At 41.8% G+C, this 27,016-nt stretch overlaps 2 protein-coding genes across 33 annotated transcripts in view; both read left to right on the forward strand.

Annotated features, from left to right (window-relative positions):
• Positions 1–19,989, forward strand: part of rims2a (regulating synaptic membrane exocytosis 2a) — a 159,153-nt gene extending 139,164 nt beyond the window's left edge. For 31 of the 32 annotated variants that reach the window (XM_082552311.1, XM_082552312.1, XM_082552306.1 and 28 more), the window contains 5 exons: positions 16,096–16,237; positions 16,400–16,512; positions 16,629–16,730; positions 16,868–17,007; positions 17,357–19,989. In XM_082552311.1, coding sequence (XP_082408437.1) covers positions 16,096–16,237; positions 16,400–16,512; positions 16,629–16,730; positions 16,868–17,007; positions 17,357–17,560 — 701 coding nt within the window. In that variant the 3' untranslated portion in view covers positions 17,561–19,989. Of the gene's footprint in view, positions 1–13,002; positions 13,506–16,095; positions 16,238–16,399; positions 16,513–16,628; positions 16,731–16,867; positions 17,008–17,356 lie in introns of those variants that run through there. The other variant, XM_082552330.1, reaches the window with a different exon arrangement.
• A 4,453-nt stretch (positions 19,990–24,442) lies between these two features.
• dcstamp (dendrocyte expressed seven transmembrane protein) lies at positions 24,443–26,093 on the forward strand. Its single transcript, XM_082550884.1, has 3 exons — positions 24,443–25,495; positions 25,582–25,914; positions 26,018–26,093. The coding sequence occupies exons 1-3, from the start codon at positions 24,449–24,451 to the stop codon at positions 26,075–26,077; spliced, it is 1,440 nt and encodes a 479-aa protein (XP_082407010.1). The 5' UTR covers positions 24,443–24,448; the 3' UTR covers positions 26,078–26,093.
• The last annotated feature ends 923 nt before the right edge of the window (positions 26,094–27,016 follow it).

Consider the following 27,016-nt stretch of genomic DNA (forward strand, 5'->3'; position numbering starts at 1 on the left):
ATCAGATTGTCAATTGTGGCCTGTGGAATGTTGGTCCACTCCACTTCAATGGCTGTGCGAGGTTGTTGGATATTCGTGGGAACTGGTACACGCTGTCGTATACGCCGGTCAAGCACATCCCGAACATGCTCAATGGGTGACATGTCCGGTGAGTATGCTGGCCATGCAAGAACTGGGACATTCTCAGCTGCCATCTGCCCTGAACAATGTGAACCATGATTCATCCGTGAAGCGCACACCTCTCCAACGTGCCAGACGCCATCGAATGTGAGCATTTGCCCACACAAGTCTGTTACGGCGACGAGCTGGAGTCAGGTCAAGACCCCGATGAGGATGACGGACATGCAGTTGAGCGTCCCTGAGACGGTTTCTGACAGTTTGTGCAGAAATTGTTTGGTTGTGCAAACCAATTGTTCCAGCAGCTGTCTGGGTGGCTGGTCTCAGACGATCTTGGAGGTGAACCTGCTGGATGTGGAGGTCCTGGGCTGGTGTGGTTACACGAGGTCTGCGGTTGTGAGGCCGGTTGGATGTGCTGCCATATTCTCTGAAACGCCTGTGGAGACGGCTTATGGTTGAGAAATGAACATTCAATGCACGGGCGACAGATCTGGTTGACATTCCTGCTGTCAGCATGCCAATTGCACGCTCCCTCATTGCTGTGGCATCTGTGGCATTTTGCTGTGAGACAAAACTGCACATTCCAGGGTGGCCTTTTGTTGTGGGCAGTCTGAGGTACACCTGTGCACTACTCATGATGTCAGATCAGCATCCTGCTGTGGCACACCTGTGAGGTGGGATGGATTATCTCAATATAGCAGATGTGCCCACTACCACACATTTGGACTGATTTGTGACCACTGTTTGGGAGGGATGGTTATATTGTGTATCTGGAATGAATTTTAGGTCTCTACGTCCATCCCATGGGGAATGGGAGCAGTAACAAAGGTGTTGCGTTTATATTTTTGTTGAGTGTATGTGCATTATGTTTTAAGCTTGACAGAGATGCAGTTTATTTCCTAAACACCTCAGTAAAGCAGCTTCCATGCAGATAAAAAAAAGCAGATAGTTAAACAGTCTAATGTTGCAAGCTTATTGGAAATCCATCTACATACTTTCACCACATGTGTATTTCTTCATAAACTTTCCTTCCAACTCGCCTCTGAAGAGGGCAGCCTGTAATTTCAGTGTAATTGCTATCTGTGCTGCTGATCTGCAGGTGGGATGCTTTTTCATTCCTTCCTTTTTCTGTTTGTTAATATTTTAATTTTAAATATTGTTTTCAGCCTTATGGTGTTGTGAATCCACTTTAAATAAAAAAACAAATTTTGTTCCAGTTGTTTACAACTTTAGCTGATGTGAGGTAATGGCTTTATAAAACACTTCATACTCATTAAGCCCCTGAAACCATTTTTGTAGCATGGCTGGTAGCGTTTTACCTGATAATAAATTTCTCTTGTGTCTCCCCACCCCCACCTGTCCTCATTATGTTTCACATGCAGTTGCACAGCGATCTTTGTGACTCACCACCGGCCTCTAAGTATTAAGGCTGAGATGATGATCAGTCAAACAAAAAAGGCAACAGTGGCCGAGGTAGCCTGCAGTGATATAGAAATAAGGAATATGTGGAATCAGTGGGAGGGATTTAAGTATGTTATATGATACGTTGTCAGTAACATCTAGTTTCCTGTTACCCTGAATGCAGCCTGGAGTGTTCCAGCAATTTATTTATTTTTTCTTACGACCCTGAAAGAAACCTGACCAGATTTGACCTTCTCTTTTTAAAAATCTGGAGATAAATTGAAGTGTCTGTTCTTTTTTTTATAGTTATTTTATAATGTTTCTCCCTAAGACATTTCTTTTGATGCTCTAAAAGTTATCTGTAAACATCTTGTCATGTAACCGTCCTATTTTTGCTCCTAGAAACTGAATTATTTTGGTGACCTCAGATTTAATGTTGATAGTGCACCTGATTCTGCAGTCACATAGCTGGGTAACTGACTAATGAAGATTTATATGGAGATATTTCATCCATGAAGAGTTGAAATATTCAGCGGCTTGAGTCTGGTCAGTAAAAGATTCAAAACTTTGCTTTGAGTACTAATCTTTGAGTGAACCTATAGCCGAATGTATACAGTATAGAAAGAAAGCGATGGCTGCCCCCCTTTCTCCCTCCTATTACACCAGGTACTGACGCAGTTTTGGACCTCCAAAATCCTCAGTCTGTTTTTGTATGTGGTGAAATAGCTGAACTTTGAGCTTTCAGCCAAGGTAATTTATCTTCGGTGTTAAGCTGGGTGCCTATCTCAGCAGCTCCTCTGCTAGCTGAGGCTGCTAATTAATCTCCTAGGGGGCCGGCGCAGACACACTGCTCTCAGAGTGATGCATGAATGGAACACAGCAGCACAGGTACAGCCCCAACCCTCTTTCTGCCTCACCTAGTCTTTCAGATCTTCTTGATCTTATTATATCTCTATCATTATTGTGTTTTCTACCCATCTTTCTCTAACCTCCTTCATTATTCCCTCTACCATCTCTTCTAGCTGTTCTTTTTCCCCTGCGTGTCCTCCATCATTCTCGATTTCAACAATTCAAAAGCGGCTTCATGGTTGTTAATCAGTCCAGGCACTCAGACAAGTCATCTTTGCATTGACCTAAATAACTGCTGATCTACTTTAGGTAGGATGAGGCTTTTGAAAGTTTCAGATTTGTTTCATGAATCAGCTGCAAGAATGAGTCATGATGGTCAGCAGTAGGTCCAGTAATCGACATGCAGCAGACAATAAAAATAAAACCCTCATTTCCACACATGACTCAGAAATGGCAATGGATGATGATGAAACATCCTGTTGTTAAAAGTTGTTCAGCAGATTCAGTTTACTAGTGCTTTAACTGAGCAAGAGGCAGCATTATGTAATTGACAGTTTTCATCTAATGACTGAACACGGTCGTCCATCTGTGAAGTCTGCGCTTATTCAGTCAGGCTTACCCGAGTAGCCCTAAAGCTTTACGCCACCAACATTTACAGGCACAGCGTTCATGGGTGTCCATTATAGTGCTTCTGCAGTTAGTACTGAAGTTGGTCTGGAAGTTGTTAAGGTTTACCCTCTGCAGTTGACAGTACGGATTTCTCATGGCTGGTTGTTGTATGCACCAGATGTCAGTTTTATATCTTCATTACATGATGTCCATAACAAATAAATCCCAGCTGCCAAGTCCCTACAGTGTAAATTACCCTGAAAAAATTGTTGTTATGAATTCTTTAATGAAGTCCCTTTGTGTTCTGTCTCACTTGGGATGATACTTAAACTCACACTTTAATTATATTATCCCCCAACTAGCGTACACAAAGTAAAAGGCATGGATTGACGTGGCCATCGGAGATCATAAAACGTCAGTGAAACTTAGCAACTTATAACTGATGCAAAGCAAGCAGGTATTGAATTAAATTGATCTTATCTCTGAGGCATTTGAAGTGACTTCTAATGCAGCTGTTTACCAACCTGACTGAATGGAAATACAGAAGACATTTACCTACAATACACAAACAGAGCAGCCACTAGTGACTTAAATGTCAGCTACCCAGTGATTTGCTTCGTAATTGGATGGGTCTTAAGTCTGTTACAGTGTGTTATACACGTTTTACAGTGTGTAGTGTAAACGGGTGATGGTTGTATAGTTGATTAAGATGAAACCCTAATGCGTTTTCTCATTATATTATGAGATCGTGGCTCAAGAGTTGGCAGTTCGTCTTGTAATCGGTTCGGTTCGAGCCCCGGCTCCAACAGTCTCGGTTGTTGTGTCCTTGGGCAAGACATTTCACCCGTTGCCTACTGGTGGTGGTCAGAGGGCCCGGTGGTGCCAGTGTCTGGCAGCCACGCCTCTGTCAGTGCATCCCAGGGCAGCTGTGGCTACAATGTAACTTGCCATCACCAGTGTGTGAATGTGTGGATGACTGAATGTAGTGTAAAGCACTTTGGGGTCCATAGGGACTAAGTAAAAGCGCTATACAAATACAGGCCATTTACCATAATATTACACTGTCACACTTCCTGGTGCTGGAACTGACGTCCACTTATGTGCTAAAGTTGTTTTCACACTTACGCAATAGTCCTGAACTTTTCTAAGACCTAACTAGCAGAAGGGAACATGGCAAACCTCCTGCACAGCTGGATCACACACAAGCTGGTCTTTAACCTGCCAGTTCCCAAGCTGCCAGCTATTGATGTGTGAACAGCTAATACCTGTCTGGTTTATTCATTGCTAGCAACTGGGCATCCTGTGGCCTGCCTGCTGCACACTCCTTCCAGGCAGCTACTTCAACCAATACAGAGTATTAATGGTAACACAAACACATGTGAAGGGGACTATTTCATATGCAAAAGAACAACTATGGACATAATCCTGACCCTTGACTGCTGAGATTGTCTAAAGTTAATGTCTGAAAAACAGTTTAAGAGTGCACAGATATCAGCTAAGAGAAGTATATGCTCTTTGTGTGTGTGTGTGTGTGTGTGTGTGTGTGTGTGTGTGTGTGTGTGTGTGTGTGTGTGTGTGTGTGTGTGTGTGTGTGTGTGTGGTGGGGGGATTGGGTGTTCTGACTGTAAATGATCACTCAGTCATATTGTTTATTCATAAGCTGTGATGTGAATTTCCGAGGTGGCGGACTAAACAGATTGTTTTCACACTGAGTGTGTGCAGGACATGGTGTCTCTCCCAGCAGACAGTGTATTTTGTCCTTTCTAAGCTATCAGCCAATGTTCTTGTTTTGAAGATGGTTTTTTTTTCTTAATGTGCTCTTTATTCATCCATCCATCCATTTACTTCTGCTTATCTGGGACCGGGACGCTGAGGCAGCAGCCTCCTCCAGTTTGTCCACTCGGAACGCAAAGGCATTCCCAGGCCAGTCAAGAGATATAATCTCTCCAATGTGTCCTGGGTGTGCCCCATTGTCTCTCCCCCAGTGGGACATGTCCAGAACACCTCACCCAGTAGGCATCCTTGTCAGTTGCCCAAACCATCTCAACTCAGTCCTTTCGATGTCGAGGAGTAGCGGCTCGACTCTGAGCCCCTTCTGGATAGCTGAACTCCTCACCCTATCTCTAAGGCAAAGGCCACCCTTTGGAGAAAGCTCATTTCCACCACTTTTATCTCTCGCTCTCCCTCTTTTGGTCACTACTCAAAGCCTGTGACCATAGGTGAGGGTGGGGGCGTAGATGGACCAGTGCTGATTCTCATTCCCGCCACTTGTTGTGCTGTTTAAGCGTTGCATAATTCAGTTGTGATCTAAAGAAAATATGAAGAGCTGCCAGTGCTAGACTATTAAGCAATTAAGCTTCAGGAAATTAGCGAGTTATTTCAAAATGTTTTAACCTTGAACAATAAAGAATCTACACAATAAAAGCTTTTCAATTAAATTTAATTTCTTTTAACCCATATGGAAAAGATATATATAAATCTTATAAGGTTTGTATCTGTCTTGTGTGAAACTTGTATGAAAAGCATACAAGAGTGAAAACAGATATAAGATCCCTTGAAAAATTCTATAAATGAAACGTATGTTTTGGATACTTACTAAAACAATATATGAAAGTAATGAGAAAGTGGCTACTTTCATGAGTAAATCATATAAGCCTTATATGATTCACTATATGAAGTAAGCCAAATCTTAAGCAAATCTTTTATAAGTTTTTTCTATTTCTTTTCCATATGGGAAGTTTCATTATCATGTTCAGTGATTTTCTGCTTTGAGTAGACTAAAAACACACAGTGACCCTTGAAGGATGAAAGTACACATGATTTTTACAACTTTAAAAAAAAATGCTGAGTGTTGTAAATAAACAGTATCAGTCAAAAGTTTGGGTGGACTCAGCCATTCACATGACTGGTATGTAGGGATGGGTACCGGTATGGCACCGGTTCTGACATAAACGGTAGTGACCAGACCGAAAAGGAGCACACATTTCGGTGCTTTATTTCGGTGCTTTTTTTTCCTGAGATGTCATACACTTTGGATTCTAGCCAATCATTTTACGTTTCCGAGGATAGTAGGCGGGCCCAGGTACGTACGTTCTTTTAGAGCAGAGCTACAGATTAAAAATGCCCAAGGCGAAGCGGTCAAAAGTCTGGCTGTACTTCACAGCAAAAAGATGCAAACTCAGCAGCCTGCAACAAGTGCTTTAAGGTGACACTGTGATACTGTCAAAGGAGGTAACACCTCGAATCTGATGAAACACCTGGCAACCTATAGCATTTTGTTAAAAGCCGAGAAATGCACCGTATTTGATAGCTTGCTGCGAGACCTCACACCGTGCACATCTACTGCGGTTGTGGTGCCTGTTATCGGACCCGGAGTTAGCAACATCCCCCAAAAACCCGAAGAGGAGAGTCCTGGCCCCTAGCCCTGCCAGTGTAGCAGAAATGATGACGGATGATGATGCAGCAGCAGCCGTTCTTCTCTGCGTGAGTAGCTTAATGTTGTTCGTGTGTAATTTACGTTGAGTAGAATAACCACGTTATTACATGAATGCATGTAAGGTGAACTAGCAAACACCGTCGTAGTTACATACGGCTGTCTTCTTGTTTGATGGCAGATGCTCCCTTCACCCTGGCCAAAAAGGCTAAAATGACCAAAGAAAAAGTGGGAAACAGTTAAACACGAGAGGTTTTTAGACAAAGATTGTGTTTTTTCTATTGTTTAAGCACTGCTTCCAGCTAAGAGTGATACCATATATGCCCTATAGCTGCAGAAAAGGCTAACATTGTTATCTTTTTACAAAAAAACAGCTAAACATGAGAGGTTTTTGGACAAAGTTTGTGTTCTCCATTCTTTAAGCACCGGTTCGAGCACCGTTTAAGCACCGACACCATGTCAAAAGTACCGGTTTGGTACTGGTATTGGATAAATCCTAAACGATACCCATCCCTACTGGTATGTTATATGTTTGAGTCAAAGATTATTTGTCTTCAGGCAGCATCTCAGTGAGCTCAGGTTTAAAGCCGTTGACTCATCTTCTGCCCATTCCCTGCTCCATCAGCTGCACGGTGCTTTTACCTGCGGTGTGACTCACACTCCTCAGCCATATGTCTCCCTTGCCTGAATTTGAAGCTTGGACGCAGTTTAAGAATACACTTGTACTGCCACGTCTCGCAGTTCAAGCACAGCACATTCTTCGCTCCCGCCCGAGCAGAGCTAAAATAGAACTTACACAATGCATTTTTAGATTTTTAGGCATTGCTAAAAATACTGTACTTCCTCTCCTGATTGTTTTTTTTTTTTTCTTTAAATGTAGCTGTCAGTCAGAGAGGAAGTCTGATGAGGCATGTACTGGAAAAATACTGTGGTAAGGGTAGTCATAGTGTCTGGGCTGGATGCTTCTGTGTTTTATAAAAGTGGTTAAAGCAACTTATTTCCTCTTTCAGTCTGAGAGGTAAATAAGCTGTAGTAATATAATTGTTGCAATTTTTGCAATCTAAGGAACATATTGCATATGACAGTAGTTTGTTGTGACCGTAAGAGATGTCAGCAGTTTCTATCAGATCGTATTTGGATCTTCTTTCTCTTTCTAATGAGTTTTCCATCTGTTGTTGCTTCAGTGTTTGCACCACTGAGTGGATGGAGGCAGCCAGGGGACAAACTGTTCAAACGTCACCTGCAGAGCCTGTTTTAAATATTGCCTTTAGCCTGACAACTTCTACCTAAGGTGCAAAGTGAAGAGCAGGAAACGCTGTGTATACATGTGTGAGTGGAGTCTCCTTTCATATGTAGTAAACAACTTGAGGTGGAACATTATTTTATTTTGAGCACTTTTGATTGCGTTATGCATTTTTATGAAGTGTTCAGCCATTTAAGGTTTTAAGTTTGACTGGGCCTTTTCATATTCATATTTCAGTAAATTGTTTCTTTGCGTGCAGACATAACAACTGTGTCCAGACAATGTTAGCATCATGCTATTTTTAAAAAAGAGGAACCTTAAGAAAGCTAAAGATTTGTTTTGGGGGGTTTTTTGTACTGTGTACATGTCAAGATTGTGTCTTTATGTGTAGTAGCCAAAGATATTCTGGATGCAGCTTTAATATAATGTGAGGTGAGATTGGACATCACACATAGCTTCACATTCCTCATTATATTTGACTGAGACACAGGAGGGAAAGCTGTTTTTGTAGCAAGCGTGTTTATCTACCTTTGCACTGTATCCTTGTGTACATATTCACATGCTTATTGGTGTCTGTTTGCCTACGTCCATGCATGTGAGGGAAAGTGTTAGAGCCCTCCATTAAGCTCTGTTTACAGTGTGCAGGGTCAGAGTTGCTGTCTGATGCTTGGCCTGGTCTGAGCTCATCAATCACATCAAGACTTCTGAAGGCTTTGGCCTGTTAGTCCCGCCACCTCTCAGGCAGACTGTACACAAGGACTTCTGGGATATTACGGTCCTATGTTGTAGATTCTTCACATTCCTGCCTTCTGAGGTGCTTGTGATTTCCAGTTGTGTGGTCATTGTCTGGCAGATTTATCATAGTATAGAGCAAAGCAAGATATGTTCAGTGTTAACCAGCATTAGTCACAGTGTTGTGAAATCAGAGAGTAGTACGCTTATGACCTAAGATGGAGATGCTTTTAGAGGAAGGAGTGTCAAATACTTTAATTCTAAATCACATGAGCTAAAGGTCTGATGTCTTGTTTAACTGGCACCCCGATCACGTCAACGTTTAATAGAAAGGCCAGCCAATATTGGCTCCTGAAGTCTTTCGGCATGTCATTTATCTAACATGCAATCTGGTCTTGGTAACTGCAGCCACGTGTTTTTAATAGAGGTAAAGCAGCTAAAGGTCTAGTGACGCGACCTAGATTCTAACTACACTCTTACTACCAACACATTGCTGAGCGTGTTTAAAATGCTCTGATCTGTAATGAAGTCCTTTTTTTGTTAAGCATGATCTGTATTACCCAGCAAATAAAAGTTTCAAAGTTTCTTTTCGTACTTGATGCAAACTCTGTTTTCACAGTCCGTGAACACGCATCCATGTGCTGCATTAAGCAGATTAATGTTGACTGTAATTAAGCATATTTTTGTCTCCAGTTGCTGTGCGTGTCAGGTGAAGTGAAAATTGTTGCAATGCCTCTTTCTTTCACTATGTCACTGGTTGTGGGTGGACAGATAACAATAAACTGTGCCCAAGATACAAAATTTGAAGTTATCCACACGTGTCTAATGCATTGCTGGAGACACGTGCGCACGAGCCAGCTACAGAGGAGAGAAGAATTATTGTGGTCTGCTGTTATTGTTTTGGCAAAGCCATGACGTGAATCACCACTTTCTCTTAAGCAGTTAATGAGTAAGGGCACTTACTATATCTTTTTGCAGCTCTGGTAGTTCCGTATTGTCTGTGTCTGGCTTCAGTCTACCTCACAGTACAAGTACAATTCTAATGACCTTTTTTTGCTCTAGCAGAAACATACCAGAGAAGCCAAGTGACGAGTTTAGCACTATACTTAACGGTGATACTGTAAAGGAATCTACAGAGAACCTCACACTCCAAAACATGTGACTGAATTAAGGGAGTAATCATGAATGCCTTATTTTTTTTAGTCAATCCATTAATATTTGCACTTACACTCTCTTACATTTACACTCTGGCATCAAGACACAATTATGTTTTACTGCCAATAAAACAGCAGGCCCGTTATAGGTTCTGTCTACTTCTGTTTGCTACTGTTAGTAAAAATCACTGAATAGAGTGACGAATTGCTACTGTAGAGGAAACCGTGATTAGCATTCAGCTATTAGCAGTCCTAATGTGCTTTCCTTAGAAATATTCCTCTAGCAGGGTTTTGGTGCATACGCCGCTTTACAAATTGCTTCCCCTGTTTTTGGTCCAGCTAATATAATTAAGCAGGTCATACGAGTGAAATACACTGACCATATTTCATTGTTAATGCTAAAACATTTTACTGCAGTTTTTTGTATTTAAGTCCTTGGCCAAAAGTTTGCTAACATCTCTGTGTGGCTCTACATGGACAAAGCAAAGCTGAATTCAGACACACAGGTATCCTTACAGTCTTTGTTAAGGAATCTACTTTAAATTAGTACAACTGACCAGTTACTTTACATTGGAGGGAGTTGAACCACCTAAGGTAGATATGGAGTTTAGGCCCCAATTGCACAAGGATCGAGACTGGTTGGTAATTGTAAACATACACGGCAGACCCAGTGGCATTTTAATCATGTTTATTTCATCGGTTGTTGGACACACAGAGCTGCAGCTCTCCCGCTGCCAGCTCAACATAACAACAACCTTAATTCAGAGTCCCGACTTTTAAGCTGGCGTGGAGTGATTGCAGATGCTGCGCAGGTGCGTCCATTGCACCTGTAGCAGCATCGCAAACCACGCCCCGCCACAGTAATCACCAGTTGCTAAGGAATAAAAAGTTGCCAGAGGTTGCTACAGGTTGCTGGCCATTACTGTGAAATTGATTGTGAAACTCCAGTCACCCTGTCCTAAAGAGTGGTGACTTAGGGGGGGAATACACGTATTCCCTGATCTGTTTGAAACTGGTTTCCAACTTGTAAACTACTTCCCAACTACTTTTTAAGCAGTGGTGAAACTGAGATTGTTTATCTTCAAAGTAAAAGTCTCATCTCTTGAAATGTGTTGGTTTCAGTGGTAAGGCATAACTTTTACTTTATGGGCAAATATTCTCCATTTCTAGCTTGTGTTGCACTTTTTCCGAGCAGCTCCGTTGTTAGCTAGTGAGTCTTTGAAGTCTGTGTCTTCCAGAGAAATTACAGCCAACTCTGGCAATCTGCTAGCAACCAAAAGCAATCCTGGGGTAAAGCATCCTCTTTCTGACTGACTTCAGCCAGAGACAGTCAACAACCTCAAGCAACCACTTGCCAACCTATTGGTACGATTTTCCCCAGTGATTGAAGGTTGCCATGTGCGTCTGAGGCCTCAGTTAAATTAAACTGCTTGGAAAACATAGTTCCAGGTTTCTTAAAAAGATAAAAATTAAAAAGATTAAATTCATATCATACAAATTTCTAGTCACATGCCAGCAATATCTCCACTTAACAACTTGAACTCATATCTGTTCATAAACTCAGTCATTAGACTAATTAGGTTTTTGACCTGCTGGCTTTGAGTTTATCTAAAGCAGGGATATCAAACTCATTTTACATAGTGAGCCACATAAAGCCAAGTTTGAATTTAAGTCAACCTGACCAGTAAAATTCCCCTTTGTGTTATACGTTTAATGGTGTTGTAGTAAATGAAAGAAATCTGTCAGCATGACTCTTTGGGCTAAAAGTGTAAGGAATAGGTAGAAAATAAGATTTTTCTATAGCAGATTGTGAAAAAACAGGAAAGTAATTCAGTAATTGAATTACTTTGGTGTGGCATGTCTATATCAGAAGGAAAAAGTCCAAAACTTTCGTCCACCATATTTTCTAAAGCCATTGAGTGGGCTGGCTTAGAGTCTCTGCTGGGCTGATTAAGGCCCCTGGTCCTTATGTTTGACACCCCCTGATCTAGAACTTAGCAGGAGATGACCAAAATCATTCAGCATCATCCAATTCATAGCTTTAAAATCACTTTAATAAAAAAATGTCAGCCTTCTCTTAGTGCTACAGAAGCAGCAAAATAACCACCAAAGAAAGTTGAATTCATCACACGGAGAAGATAACCTCTGAGCCTGGATCAACGATCAGAAACACAGAGCTACATCATCATCATGAGGGCAAAGATCAGAAGTTTTCTGATAAAAGTTTAAACATTCTCACGGTTTGAATTCAGAGAAGCGCCTACCTGATCCTTAAATGAGTTTGTGGTTCATATTAAATCAAGTGTTTGTATTATAACTGTGTGCTCTTCTCCGATTCCCCCTGTGGCGGTAAACGTGAAGAGTTGTTTTGTCAGTGGTGACCTAGATGAAACCCGCAAATGGACATTAAGTGGCTCCTTCGTGGAAGTAGGTTGCAGTGTCTCAGAGAGAGGAACTTTTGCCTCTGCAGTAACACCACAGGGAGCTTCCTATATTTACCGTGGTGCAAAGAAAGTGCCATAATTGTCTTGTCCTGCGCCTATTCTGCCACATTCATATTGAGAACAAAAAAGCAGGACTGCTGGCAGCATGTCGGGGCAGCACAGTTTCTCAGGATTTATGCTTGAACCTAATGCGGTGGTGACAGCTACCAGAGAAGCTGGAGTTCGGCTGAAAGTCGTGCATTTGCTTTGAGGTATCACTCACAGCCGATGCCGGTGGTACATTCATGAGCCACTTGAAGGACCACCGGTGAAGAAGTCCTTTCAGCGAGCAACGCTGTTGAGTCTCTTGGCTCTCAACTGTTTAAAATAAGCTGACCCCAGCTGTCCACAAATGGCAGAAATGGAATGAAGAAAAAGAAAAGTTAATATTTAGAAATGTGAGGCTCTAATTCAAACAAAGAGTCTTTGTGGCTGTTTAAAAGTTTGTGATGGATGACGAGAGCCATACTTTCTTGTAACGTGGCTGTGCCACAAAGGGACGACAGACGAGAGGGGTTTCAGGTCGAGCTTTTAACGTTGTTTTTCCCTTTCGTTGACTTTCTTGTCTGTGAGAAACAGAACTCCTCCTAACGCAACACAGCTGTGAAATCACGACCGTGGAAAAGAGTAAAGTGAAGGAGCAGAGTTTGGCACGTGAACTTTGAGTGATCGCCATGTGGCTCGTGCGTTCTCATCAAGTAGCAGGACTGTTGGCAGGCCTAATGACAGCTTATTTTCACTGGCCTGTGTGCACAAAATGGGGGGAGAGGGAGGGGTGGGAGGTAGAGGATGGGAAAAAAGGAAAATAGTAGTGATGAACGGAACAAAGGGAACAAAAGAACAAGCGCAGAGAGAAAAATGAAAAAGCAAATGACAAAAGTAAGGGTATGAAAAAAAAATACTGCTGAGAAACGGAGTGGGTTAGGGAGGAGGGGGGGATCAGTATCTCTGGGTAGAGCTTGTTCACCCGCAGAGCCTGCCGAGGTGCGTCTGAGCAGCCCGGCCCTCTGATTGGCGGAGCGCAATGCAGCGCTCTCCCCTCCCCCCCTGAAGAAAGAGGTGCAGCAGGAACGTCAGACCCAGACAGCACAAGACTTGACTACTGAAGCAGCGTTTTTCCAAAGCTCTACCTAGGATGCAGTCAGCAGAGCATCTAGGGATAGACTAGATGCCAGATCCCTCTCCTGTTACAGCAGAGCATCTTCTACTGCTAGCCTTAGGAATCCATCGAATAGTATAGATTGGAGATACATTTTAAAGCTTTTATCAGCCAGAAAGGGCAAAGCTGACGCCTTGAGCATCGAATTCACCGCATTGAGGAGGACAGCCACCAGTCACCATGGGCAGGCAGGGGAACGATACCTCTCCTCCGGCTCCTGGGATGCGTATCCAGTGTTCCCAGAGCAAGATGAGCCTGTCAGCATCATTCGAAGCGTTGGCTGTCTATTTCCCCTGCATGAACTCCTTTGATGAGGAGGACGGAGGTAAGATGACAGGCGGGGAAATGTCACAGCCAAAGCTTCCTGCTGGGGGGGTAAACAGTGCGGCTTAAACTAAAAGATGGCGGTGAGCAAGGGGAGATAGATTTAGGATGAGAGGGAAGCTGCAGAGGTACTGGCATGGGAGAGAACTGGGACGTTGGAAAGTTCAGAAATGTTATTAGCTCAATTAGGATGTTTAGCTCAATTAGTCTATTTCAGTAAGTGTAATGTGTTATAAGGCTTGAGCTGTCCATACTGTGCATGATCTGGTTATATGATGACATAAAGCTTAATGTGCAATTTCATCTGTGGGTGGTCAGTTTATCATCAGTTAGTTGTGGGCCAGTCACACTTCTTTCTGCATCTGTTGTTGCTGCTGCCACCAATGGTGGTGTTGTCAAAATGGAACCGGTCTGTTTGCTTACAAATGGCACTCACGCTGGTCTAAAAACCTAATTTGCCCCGCATGACTGTGACTCTGATTCTGTGGATGAAAACAAAGGACTCTGTATTTGGAATGAATCCCTCTTTAGTATTTAGTTGGAAGTAGTGCTTCTTTTTCTTTTTGCTTAGAACCACAACGTTGTTCTGACTGTCACTTCAAATTTCCTAAAAGGTAGCGTAACGCCTACTGTGTGTATTTATAGCTCAGCCTCACAATCACTTCTTGTTCTATTTGCAGTTGTATTTACAAAAGAAGATTTGCAGTGCGCGTGATCTATTCTTCTGTAGCTTTATCTGGCAACATATTTTCTGCCACACTACTCACCACTCCTCCTTTTTTTTTTTTAGCTACAATTTCACACTCACTTAAACTCACACTTCCACCATTGGCAGCTTCCCTAGACTCGCTATCTTTTCCTGATTGGCAGGGTCGCAATTGGAGGGCAGCAAACTTATGGAGATGAGCCAGTTTGTCTCGTTTTGACGCCTCTCCTGCTTCGCGGTTGCTGGATAGTTTATAAAAGTAACTTACTCTCCGACATACACTTATAACAGTCTAATCTTTATCTTATCTGCCACTGCTTTTAATGCACCTCTGTATATTTTTGTCTATAGAGCGGATACATACAGCGTTTATTTGAAATGCATTGGAACAGTATTTAAAGCACTCAAATAAGATCACATAGTGCTTGATATAGTGCAAAAGCTGCATAAATCCAAGACTGTGCCTTGTAACTTGTGTCAAAAGCAGAAGAGAATTACCATTAATAAATCATGTGTTTTTCAAGTTCGTTGATAACGTCTGGCTGGCCACTGAATGACAGCGGAGGTCTGCTGCAGACGTCAGAGACGACCTTTGTGGCTGCTTCTCTTATTGTAAAAAATGTGAAGAGCAGGAAGAGGAGGCGGAGGCCAGCTGAATAACTGAGATTTCAAGGCTGAAGAGCATCATGCCTGTTTTATGTCTGTGTGAGGCACAAAATGATCCATTTTTTTTTATCTTCAGTTCCTCCTCTACTAAGGCAAACAAAGGAGAGAGGAAGGAGAGTAAAGACTGCAAGGCCTATAACTGGATTAGGACTGCTGAAGCCTAGAAATTACTCATCTGCACAAACTTGCAAAATATTAGAGAGAAATTACATAAGGTCTGTGAACGGCCGGTTTTTGCACCCTGTAGTAATGAGCTGAAGCTTTGTGTATAGTACCTCTGTGTTATTACCTTCATCAGGCTTTGCAGGGATTTTCTGACCAAATAGTGCTAAATTTGATTACACAGAAGAAGAAGAAAAAAATTAATCCCATACCTGCAAAAGGCATGAAAACATTTAGTGATGGTTGGATCACCCCGTAGCAGTGCACAATTAAATGTTTAGAAGGGGACATGTTTTCAGTTTAACACAGCTGCATGTGTATGTAGAAAGCTCATACGGAGGTTTTTAGAACTAACCTATAATGTTTCACTTCATTTGAATCTCTTGAGGAGCTTCTCAGCACATTAGGCTTACTGAAAGTAAAAGACAACTTTTTGCCAACCTTTTTTTAAATGGGATATGAAAAGTGTGTGTGTGTGTGTGTGTATATATGGTAGAGCAGACATACTATACTTTTGAGGAGTTGTGTGTTTGTAAGCCGCAGGCGTGTCCACATTGTGCCACACGCACGCGGTCAGGTGGCGATGCGCAGCGGGAGGCTTAATGGAGAGAATCAGCTTTCTTCTTGGATCAGTCAGGATGGTGGGTTTGGGTTGGAGGGGTGGGGATGCATAGACAGTGGATGTTTGTAGGTGAATTTGCTCCCAGAAGTCCCCCATAGGCAGTCAGTGGCGCAGACTGGAGGAAGGCTGCACATAGTGTTCCTAATATCGATCTTTTTAAAGAGACGGCAGTGCTCTGGTATAGAATTTGAATTCACTGAGGTGCGCTTTGTTTTCAGAATCAGAATCAGAATACTTTATTAATCCCGAAGGAAATTCGTTTTCTCCTGAGGAAAGATTTATGTACGAGCCGATTAAAGCGTTCGTACACCAGTGATAATCCGCGCAAATGGTTCTCGCCGTGCGACTCGCATCCCCCCAGTTCAGTGTTGTGGACTGACAATTCTTCTCTCTCCTTCTCTGTCATTTGTGTCGTGCGTGTAACTCTGTGTTCAGAAGCGGGAGGTAAAAAGTTGCGCAGCACTATCCAGAGGAGCACAGAGACAGGCCTGGCGGTGGAGATGAGAAGCAGGATGACTCGGCAGGCCAGCAGGGAGTCCACAGACGGAAGCATGAACAGCTACAGCTCCGAGGGAAAGTAAGGAGACATGCACTTGTGCTCTGCGGACGATCAGAAAACTAATTCAGCAGCTTTTATATACACGAAAAATTCAGAATTTCATTTGGTAACTTATATCAGGTTCTAGTCTAACTATAAACACCTGGTGTTTTTATTTTTTTTTCTTTGTTAATGTTTCAGTCTCATCTTCCCTGGTGTGAGGCTGTCCTCAGATGCCCAGTTCAGTGACTTCCTGGATGGTCTTGGCCCTGCTCAGCTGGTTGGGCGACAGACATTGGCTACTCCCCCTATGGGTGAGGACAGTTATCCTTTTTTTTCCTTTTTTTTTTTTTTACAGAGATTTGTAGCTTGAAATGATGAAAGCTTCACTTCAGACAAGTTAAAATCTTCAGTTTTGTTGGTTGTTTAGGAGACATCCAGATTGGCATGGTGGAGAAGAAAGGTGCACTGGAGGTGGAGGTCATCAGAGCCCGTGGCCTTGTGGGAAAACCAGGTTCCAAGGCACTGCCAGGTAATCAAAGCTACTAAATGTGCTAGTCTATGTCAGGTATTCACAGAGTGAATAAAGGTAAGCATGACTTGGTTGCGGAAAGAGAAAAGGAAACCTTTCAAAAGCTCATCTCTCCTTTACGCTTTCTTGATTTCCAGCACCGTATGTAAAGGTCTACCTTTTGGAAAACGGAGTCTGCATAGCCAAAAAGAAAACTAAAGTAGCAAGAAAAACCTTGGATCCTCTTTATCAGCAGCAACTGCCGTTTGAGGAGAGTCCAGGAGGGAAGGTTTTACAGGTAAGAATGTTATTCCTTTAGACTGCAACAAAGTGTCACAATTAGCATTTCTCCTTGCAGTCTGCTGGCCTCAATGCAAGGTCACACAGCTGATACGGTTCTGCACATCAGATTGGCTTTTTCATATAAAAAGCTATATAAGTTGTATTGGGGTTCATCTGATTGTTGGGGTTTTCTCTGTATTATTGTATGGTCTTTACCTTACAATATAAAGCACCTTGAGGCAATTGTTGTTGTGATTTGGCACTAAATAAATAAAACTGAATTGAATTTTGACCAAGACTGTTGACTTCATTTATCTTTCTAAACTTGCTCCATCCTTTAAAGTTTTTTTCGTTCTTGTTTGCAGGTCATCGTATGGGGTGACTATGGACGTATGGACCATAAATCATTCATGGGAGCAGTTCAGATACTGTTAGATGAGCTGGACCTGTCCAACATGGTGATTGGCTGGTACAAGCTCTTTCCTCCTTCCTCACTGGTGGACCCTACTCTGGCCCCACTGACAAGAAGAGCTTCCCAATCCTCACTGGACAGTTTCTCTCGATCATAGCAGCGTGTGGACTGATAGCGTTGTTGTAGCAGCCAGTGTTGCGATTACAGGTCACGCCCCCCCCGGTTACACTGCATGCTTGATGTTGTGTCTTCTGAGCCTGTTTCTAGGGGTGCAAACGTGATCCTGTGTTTTGAGCAAAAACGTCACGCACACTGTGCATGTGGCGAAGCGTATCGCGAGCGCCTGGTAGCAGGGATTGCCAGGTGTTGTTGTTGTTGTTTGGAGGAAGCCGGAATGAACTCCTTAGCACGAGGAATCCGTCAATTCCAGGTTTTCATCCAATTCGAAGCCATGGGGGTCAACACTGGGAACCTCTGAATGAGTTCTACAGAAGCCCTTTTCGAATGAAAAATCTGTGTGTTGCTTGATTTTATTTTTTTTCCTGTGTCGTTTTCATTTCTTTTATTTACTTTTTTCTTTAAATGTCAGTGTACTTGTCTCTGAAGGGGGTGACAGTGTTTCTAACCAGATGCTTGGTCACGCCACGCCAACAGACCTAGCCGTGTAGATGGAATTTTCGAGACCATCACTTTGGGTGAGGTGTGTCCCAGCTTGTAACCACACTCCCACAGACCCCAAAAAGAAAAAACCCTGCATACTCTACATATATCCCGTTCAACCCATACTGGTAAAGCACTGTAAAAGATTAATCAAATGCCACTTTAAAGTGGCTGCCCTCAACACCCCCTTCCCCCAAAAAATAAATAAATACAGTAACAATCCAAACTCCATGAAAAGATGTACAATCTTACCATATTTCTTTCTCTGTTGATATATTGTATGAAAATTAAATGAGATTTTTCTTTTCCCTTTTTTTAGTTTCTTTGCATGGACACAAATTTAGCTGAATAAAAAAAGAAAGAAGAAAATTATTTTCTTGAGGCTGTAACTTGCAAAAAAAAAAGATGAAAATAAACAGAATCAGCCATTTTCAACAATTTATATTATTTTTAAAGAAAATTTTCACTAGTGCATGGTTTTCAAGGGGAGTGAATGCAACATCGTGACTGAAAAAAAAAGGACATTGTTTATCATTCTTTACACCATTCATGAATCTGCATTTTGCAGACATGCAGAAAAGGGGAACTTAAGAATTATTTAACAGAAAATGTTTATGTGACAAAAAGTGATAATGAAAATAAATGTAAATGATCTATTTCATTGTAAAAGGCTAATGCCTTATAAAGATAAACATAATGTGCAAATTGTACATGTTTCTCTTTTTCTTCCTTTCCCAGGGTACTTCTCATCGTACTATTCATTGCTACCATTGTTCAGTCCCCTGACATCGTCCAGATTTTAGGACTGTTGGTTACTTTACAGTACTGTATCGTTTCACTATGTTTGTTTTCTTCCTTCTTTTGGATTTGGATTTGTTTAACAAGCATGTTGAAAAGGGTCTTTTGCAACATGGCTTGGGCACACCTTACAGTAACTCAGCATGTTTTGATAAAGATGATATTTGGAATTTTTGCAATTTCTTGTACAGTGCATGTCAACTTCATTACTTTTCTCCCTCACCTTAAATTGAGCTCTATGGCAAATTAGTTCTTGGTCTTCCTGGGCCATTTATTGAAGTTTTAACAGAACATTCCACCCCACCCGAAAGTCACATTTTCTTTCAGGTTTTTGAGGAAAAAAAAGAAGAAGAAAAAATATGACAAGGAAAATATTTTATATTTAATGGATGCTGGCGAAACAGTTGTGATTGCAAGTGTATTTTATTTCAGTATTGTTGACGAACATGCAAAAATAATCTGTACTGGTACAGCAAAGAGGTCTATACCGAATCAAGAGACGGCAAACATGCGCGACATGCGTGTTGCCATGGTTCAATTTTACATCACTGTTTGTGAAGATGAGCTAATCACAAGTTGAAATAATAAGGGATATTGCCACAGAATTTTTTTTTCTTGTTTTAATGAAAATGAAATTACTTTACTATATTTTTGTTAGTTTTATTTAAAAGCCAAGACCAGTTTATTTTTTATTTTCTATTTTTAGTAATTAACAATACTTCTCGTGTCTGGGAAGTACATGAATCTTATAGTTGCAGTATGTCTGAATGAAACTGAATTGAGGCATTGTTCCTTTTCCACGTGAAGATAATGCATTTTAATGTCAGAGAAAAACCTTGTCGCTTTAACAAGCTACAGTATATATTTTCATTTTCATTGTACATACCTTTAGATGTCAGAATTTGAGTAAACAAGCTACCACAAGTAGACTGATAGATTCTTTTGGAAGAGGAAAAATGCCTCATGATGACAAAGACATGTTATTTATCCTTTTGAATGCCTTTTCATTTTCTCTTTTTGGTGCAATGTGTTAATGCCAAGGCTATGTCTTGGTTAAGTATGGTTGAGTACAGAGATTTATGTAAGTTATTTTTCAAATTAAAAATAAAAAAAATGATATTACACTGATGTCAAGAGTTGAGTGATGATCAAATTAACGCACACTCACACACACTACATCATCTTTTACATCAATGTGAATAAGTTGCTCTTTTTAGTTGTTTATAGACAGATTCTGATTTCATTTATTGACCTAACTGCACAATGTTGCCAGTTAGGTCACTTTTCTTCATGCAATAATGGTAAAGGAATGGTTCTAAATTTCGGTCCTTAGGATGGCTTGTTTTAGGTTTGTAGGTGTTTCCCCATTCCAAAACACCTGAATGAAGAGCTTGGAGAAGACATGTAAGGTACAAATGACAAATGTGATATCCACCTTTCATTTCTAAAGTTCCACACAGTGTAATGAGAAACATTTAGACACATAGAAACCCATGCAATCACACATGCATGCTATTGCACATAAACCATGCATGAGCACAGACAAAGAAACACAAAAACACAGTTCTTTGTGATTTGTTGCCTGACGGTGGTTGTGGCTCACCTCCTCTACAACAACCCGGAGTAATTCATACAAATCAGTGACTGATTGGAAGGCTGGGGGTTCAATCCCTGGCTGCTCCAGTCTGAAGATCCTCGGGCAAGATACTAAACCCAAATTGCTCCCAGTGTGTTCATCAATGTGTGTGTGAATGTTAGACAGAGGGCACTTAGATGTAGAAGAGGAGTTTGCCCAAATATGTTTGTTAAATGGTGAATGTATTGTATAAAGTGATTTGAGTGCTTAAGTAGAGTAGAAAAACATTAGCCATCCAGCCATCAAGTGGGACTGATTGGAGTCTTTGCCAGGCCGATTTTGGCCCCTGGGCCCTATGTTTGACACCCTAGATTTAAAGGTGTTTTTTGTTTTTTTTAGTTTTGCTTTAAATCCTGTCCTCTCTGGCAGCTTTTGCAGTCAGAATAGCCAAACACACTTTGCTTTTCCAAAAACAGTTATAAAAAAATCTCTGTAGCCTCCTCTTATTCATGTGAATCTTTTATCTGTTCATTTATTCATTTCTATCTGTGTTATTTCAGTTATTGCATTAAAAAAATAAAAAATAAACATACAGCACATGGAATAAAAAATTAGAAAATACACAGACACGTGAATCCACAATCTTCTTGTAGTGTGAGTGTAAATGTGAGAGAGAGAGACTGTCTGTGTATGTGTCTTTGTCACAAACATTTCCTAATCTCTATTCAGAATCTGTAAGCACAGGAGTCTTTACACACTGCTCTTTTGACTTTGCATTTATTCAGTATTCTCGTTCATATGTGTAGTCAGATTATAGAGGTTGACGCCTCAAATCTGTTTTCTCTGCGTTGACTGCAGAATGTTCTTGGTGGTGGAGCGGATGCTGGTCACAAACAGTTCATTTCCTTTCTTTGTGAAATGGACTCCGTCTGGTACAAAGATTGTGTTGTCGAAAAATTTCAAACAGGGATGTTCAATAATCACCCCTCCAAAGCAGTGGGCAGCCTTTCTCATGGTATGGTTGACAATCTCCCTGTCCTTATTTATCTTCCATGGACTTCCATACCTCCACACTTGGCGCTGATTGATGCAGGAATAAGCAATCGTCATTGAGGGGAACTCTTTGTGCAGTTGCATCAATTCCATCTTCATTATACCAGAAAGTTGCTGGGCAGACATGAGTCCTAAATCATTGCCACCAGCGTGGATAATCAATATGTCAGGCGGGCTCCGTGTAGATAACTCTTCATAAAAACGTGGAAGGACGCCGCTCCAGCCCATCCCTCCTTTGCCAAACCATTGGACTTTGGCATTAAGTCCCAAATTCTCTCCAAACTTCTGTCTTGCTCCGAACTCTCCTCTTTTGACGTAGCTTGAGCCAACGATCCAAATGTTTCTAACTTTCTGGTCTTCTGGCCTCTTTTTCTCCATCCCTTTGCTTTCAGAGGATCTGGCATCATTCTGGAAACTCGAGGCCGTATCATTCAATTTCTTGCCTTTGAGTCGGATCATCGTGATAGCGGCACTTTTTTGGATGCTTGGTGGTGTCACAGCTGATTCATTCTTGTCTGTGTCTTTCTTCATCCCTTTTCTTTCTGAAAAGCAGGCCTCAGTGATGCTTCTGCAGTTGGTTGAAATCTGACTGAAATTTCTTTTCAGTACAAATTTCTGTCCACAGATTCTGCGTTTTCCCCTTGCTGGGGAGGAGCTGTCAGCACTTCTGCTGCAATTTTGTGCAGCATCATGCTGGATTCGCTTTCTCTTTAGTGGGAGCTTGACAGGGTTTAAACCCAGCTGATCTTTCTCAGACACTGGCGACAGGTTTTGGCGCTGCATTCTTGTAAAAAGATGCTACACCACTTGGCTGGATCCAATAAATACAGCAACAGTTTTCCTGAAGCTTGTCAGTGTATTCACAATGTTTCTTCCCCAAAAAATTTTCAAAATGCGATATTTAGACACTTAAACAACGAGCTCGGATTTTTGTTGTGCACTCACGAAGGAAGGGCAGTGAAATGACTGAAGCCTCTGCTCTATATGGGTATTTCTGTTCCGTTGTGACGTCATACACCTAGTAACTCTCAGCAGGCAGACTGCAGCTCTTACATTTAACATTTAACAGACAAACATTCTGCACAGTGAAGATGTTTTTATTTGAATTTGTTTGTTTTTGGAGTTTATGGGATGTTTTAGAGAGAATTTTTGCTTTCCCATCAAAACACAAATAAATTCATATGAATACGTTTAAAGTGCACTATACATGTAAACAGTGATTATTTACTCATATTGAGTTAACAGGTTTTTTTCCTCTCAAATATGTGATTATGGATGCTTATTTCATGTAATAACTAGGCCATTTGCAGTGGCAAGTACATACATTTGATTTTATGTGACTGTGACAGAGTCTCATGTTGCAATGAATGAGTCCCAGTCAGTGTGCAGATACAGGGAATCCGTTTAGATGTAAATAAAACCAGTGTTTCTGTGTCAGGGGGCAGGGTCTGTGAGTTTGTTTAGTACTTTTGATTGTTATATTGAAATCATGTAAAGTTCTTGTGTTATTATTTTAGTTAAGGTTTACTTGCGTTTTGATCTAGTTATGTTTCTTCTGTGTCTCCTTGCTTGTGTCTTTTGTGTGCCCCCTGTCTCCCCATGTATTTCATGTCTTCGTGTTGCATGTTCTATTTGTCAAGCTGGTGTTGTCTTGTCTACGTCCCTTTTCTCTTTCCTGTTTTATTGCGAAGAGTCTGGTGTTCCATGTTAAGTGTGTTTAGTTGTACTTCCCCTGTGGCGTTCAGGTTCATTTGTGTCAGCTGTTTTCTCCATTACCCTCCTGTGTATGTAAGTCCTCTTTCTCACTAATTCATTGTCGATTCATCTGTTTTCCTCCCTCCACGTCACGTCAGCTTTCTCATAATCCTGTTCAGGTCCATGTTTCTGGTTTTCTTGCACCTGCTCAGATTTATGTTCATGTTTCTCTTGTCATAGTTTTCATAGGTTTTAGTTTTACTTCTCGCACCTGTTCGCCTTGCTTTGTTTTTGTGTTCATGCTTTTTCAGCCAAATCAACGGCTCGCTTTTTGATTAAACTTCATTTCAGTCTCTCCCTTGTCTGCTTTTCGGGTCCACACCACAAACACACCGGCTGCTCTGTCGACAACTTACTTCGCTTAATGTTTCAATTCAACAGGTCTCTCCTTGACAGGGTTGTGCAAGTTTTTTTTCCCAATTAAACCTAAAAAAAGGCATCTATTGTGTCTACTATGAAGGAAAATACCACAAGATAGACTTTCTGAAGTATTATTTTCTTTGTCTGAAAAATCGAAGCCTGTTCTAAAGGTAATTAGCTAAATACACTCGCTAAGTATTCAGGTCACGCTCACAAATCAGTGAAAATGTTTTCTTTTTATCACCTCTCTCTGAAGCAAACATTCAATGCTAGCCTCAGTGTGTGAATAAAGTACACAGAACTTAATGTGCTGACCAAGACAGTGCTGAAATTCTGATGTTAAGCATTACAACATTGAGGTTTTGCAGATCACATGACCACTAACCACTTAACGTTAAGTTGCCTGGCATTTTGGACATGTGACAAACATGATGACCATATAGGGTCAAATGAATACAGTCACACGGACCTTCTAATTCTATTGAATATTAGGATTCTCTGAAATCACCTACTCCTGTAAAAGGGTATTTTATCATTGTTTCATAATTCAGCCTCTGTTTACTTCTGCTTGTGGTTGAAAAATAGGGATGACTACAAAATGACTAATGACAAAGGCAAGAGTCTTCCTGTTTCTGTCGTATTTAAGGCGACTGCGCTCTACATGAATCAGAAGAGCTGCTGAGCTTTATACATCAGGCTACTACTTCGCCTTTCTGTTCAGCACAAGTGTCTTTTCGGGCACAGTGGTTACTGAATATATTGTATTTGTTAATGATTTTCTTATAACCTGCCATTTCATTCCAATTTTGCTTTTGCTTTTCAACGTCTACTTTAATATCCAGGATGCTTTTCTCATGGATTGCAGTAAAACAAAGCCTTAAAGATGTGGGTTTTCAAGCTGTGGATGTGTTCACCACTGGTAAAAGGGATGGATTCAGAAGAACAATCCTTCTCCTCCTCATCTGTAGCATTTCCAGCCTCCTGCTCAGCTCCCTGCTCCTCCTGTACCTCCTTTTCGCTCAGGACTATGAGCTAGCAGTGGCTGGGGGGATTGCCGCCTGCTTTGGGACACTGCTGACTGTTGCCCTCTTCCTATCAAAGAGAGTAAGGTGTTTAGGGACTCTTTTTGTTATATCCATTTTCATGAAAAAGAGTAGGAACTTGCTGTTAACTGCTGGAACCAGCTTAGTGGTTCTTAAGAACATCCGTAACACTCTGGAGAACCTCTCGCTGCTGGTCAGGAGTATGATTTGCAACCTGAAGGCAAAAAAAGCCTCCATCATTGCTCCATTTACTAACTATGTTCAGATGTTGAAGTGGATCGGAGACATGCTCAAAGGGGTTACAAACCTGGGAGTAGTGAGATTTGACTCCCAGCTCAACGTCTCTCCAAGATTGGAATCAGAAGAATTCAGGCAGAGGCTCGCAGGAGCAGAGCAGAAGCTCAACGAGACTGTTAAATATGCACAGGCCCTGATGAATACAGTGAGCTCAGTGACCGACAGGATGTTTCCTGCCATCAGCTTCCTCGTGCTCATGATGTTTATAGCATTGCACATAAAAAAATACTGCAGAGACATGAAATACAAAAACAGGTTCATCAGCAGCAAGTTTGTTCATTTTGACGAGAAGCAGAAGGCGGAAGGAAAATCCCACGTCCTTCCCCTCACGGCAGAGGAGGAGCAGCTGTACACCTTCATTCCCTCCGCCCGTCCCACAACAAGAGAAGGGAAAGCTATGGTGAAATTTGGAATTCCAGTTGTCTCCCATTTCATAGCTTGGGTCATATTCATAACTGTGGACGCCTTGCTGTACTGTTTTGTTGACATTGTTACAGCAAGGTTATCAGAGCTGGAGCCATTCCACATCCCTTTGTTAATGAGCATCAAAGTAAGTACACCGTAGTAAATATTTATTTATTTTTTAAATATTTTCCTCATCTCAACCACAAAAGACTCACTTGTTTATCCTTGCAGGGAATTGCAACTTTAATTGGAATGTCTCTTGGACAAGAAAATCATGAAAAAGACTTTTCCTACTCTGTGACTCTGTTTGAGAAGCAGTGCCTCCCCAAACCCAAGTTGTTGCTATATAGTTCTGTAATTCCACTGACTGCCATCCTGCTCACTCTGCTTGTTATGGCTCTGATGTCAACCAAAGTCTCCCAGCTAAGGTTGATGGTCTGTGAACAGTTCTTCCCCTCTGCTGCTGAGGAGAGAGTGGAGTACCTCCACGGCAAAATCCTGAGGAAGAGATTCAAAATGAGAAAGGAGAAAAACAACTGCAGCCTCAGGTCACTTATTACCAAGGTGCATGTTAACATATTGCTTGAGAATAACTATTGCAAGGCAAAAAAAAAGGAAAAAAAAGCCAAATCTCTAATTATGTAGTTTTTCTGTTCTTCTTCATCAGCCATATTTCTGGTTTCCGCTACTGTTTCATTCTAAAGAGGATCCACAAAGTATCCTGTGAGGAAAATCTTCTCCACACAGACACTCTAGTGATGGCGGTGCTAGTCCTGGTGCAGACTGACAGATCAACATGGATGGTCCATGGATCTCGCGGAGAGAAATATCAGCCTTATACTTTAGTCTGAATTATTGTCTGAAGGCCAAGAAAAATGCCCAGCAGATTTGTTTTCCCAAGTGGATCCTTACGGCTTTACCATACTGGTCCACTTGACTGATCTTTATTTATTTATTTATTTATTTAAAGTTTTAAGTTATTACAGTCGGAACAGAAATGTCCGGGGGATAAGAAAGGGAAAGACGCAGACAGGAGAAGTTCAAGAAAAGGAGAGGGAAAGATTAACAGAGGGGAAGAGGGACAGTGAGAAAAGACACTACACATCTGTTAAAAGAAGAAAACAAGCAGAACGAGAACAACTTCCCCACCAGCTGAAGAGGCCCCCAGTTCCATCGATGCACCAGAGGCCCCCCGCACCAGGGTTGGGCCTCCGTGCATGCACCCACCCACAACCTCGGTGACACACCAACCAGGACCCAAGCCCCAAAGGCCCAGCCAGAGCCCCAGCCCGGAGGCAGAGCACGCCCAGAACCCCAAGTCCACTCTGGACCCACCCAGAGTTCAGCTAGACTACCAGGTCGGTAACCTTCGTCCGCCAGCACAGACCCTCCTCCAGCCCTGCTGCAGGCAACCACCAGGAAAACACCACCCAAGAGCCACAGATCCCCATTCAGTTCAGTACCACAGCCCCCAGGTTGAGTCCCCCAAGAATCCCCAGACACCCCAAGCCTGTACCTACCCCCACATCAAGCGCAATAATGAAGGCGGGAAGACTAAAATGATCTTTCAGACGGTCTCTATAATGGTTAGAATTAGGATTATTTTTATTTTTCCAGTTCATGAAGACAGTTATCTTGGCAATGCATACGTTGGTGAGAACCATGT

This window comes from Aulonocara stuartgranti (genome assembly GCF_965226115.1).
Source record: "Aulonocara stuartgranti genome assembly, chromosome: 11".
NCBI lineage: Eukaryota > Metazoa > Chordata > Actinopteri > Cichliformes > Cichlidae > Aulonocara > Aulonocara stuartgranti.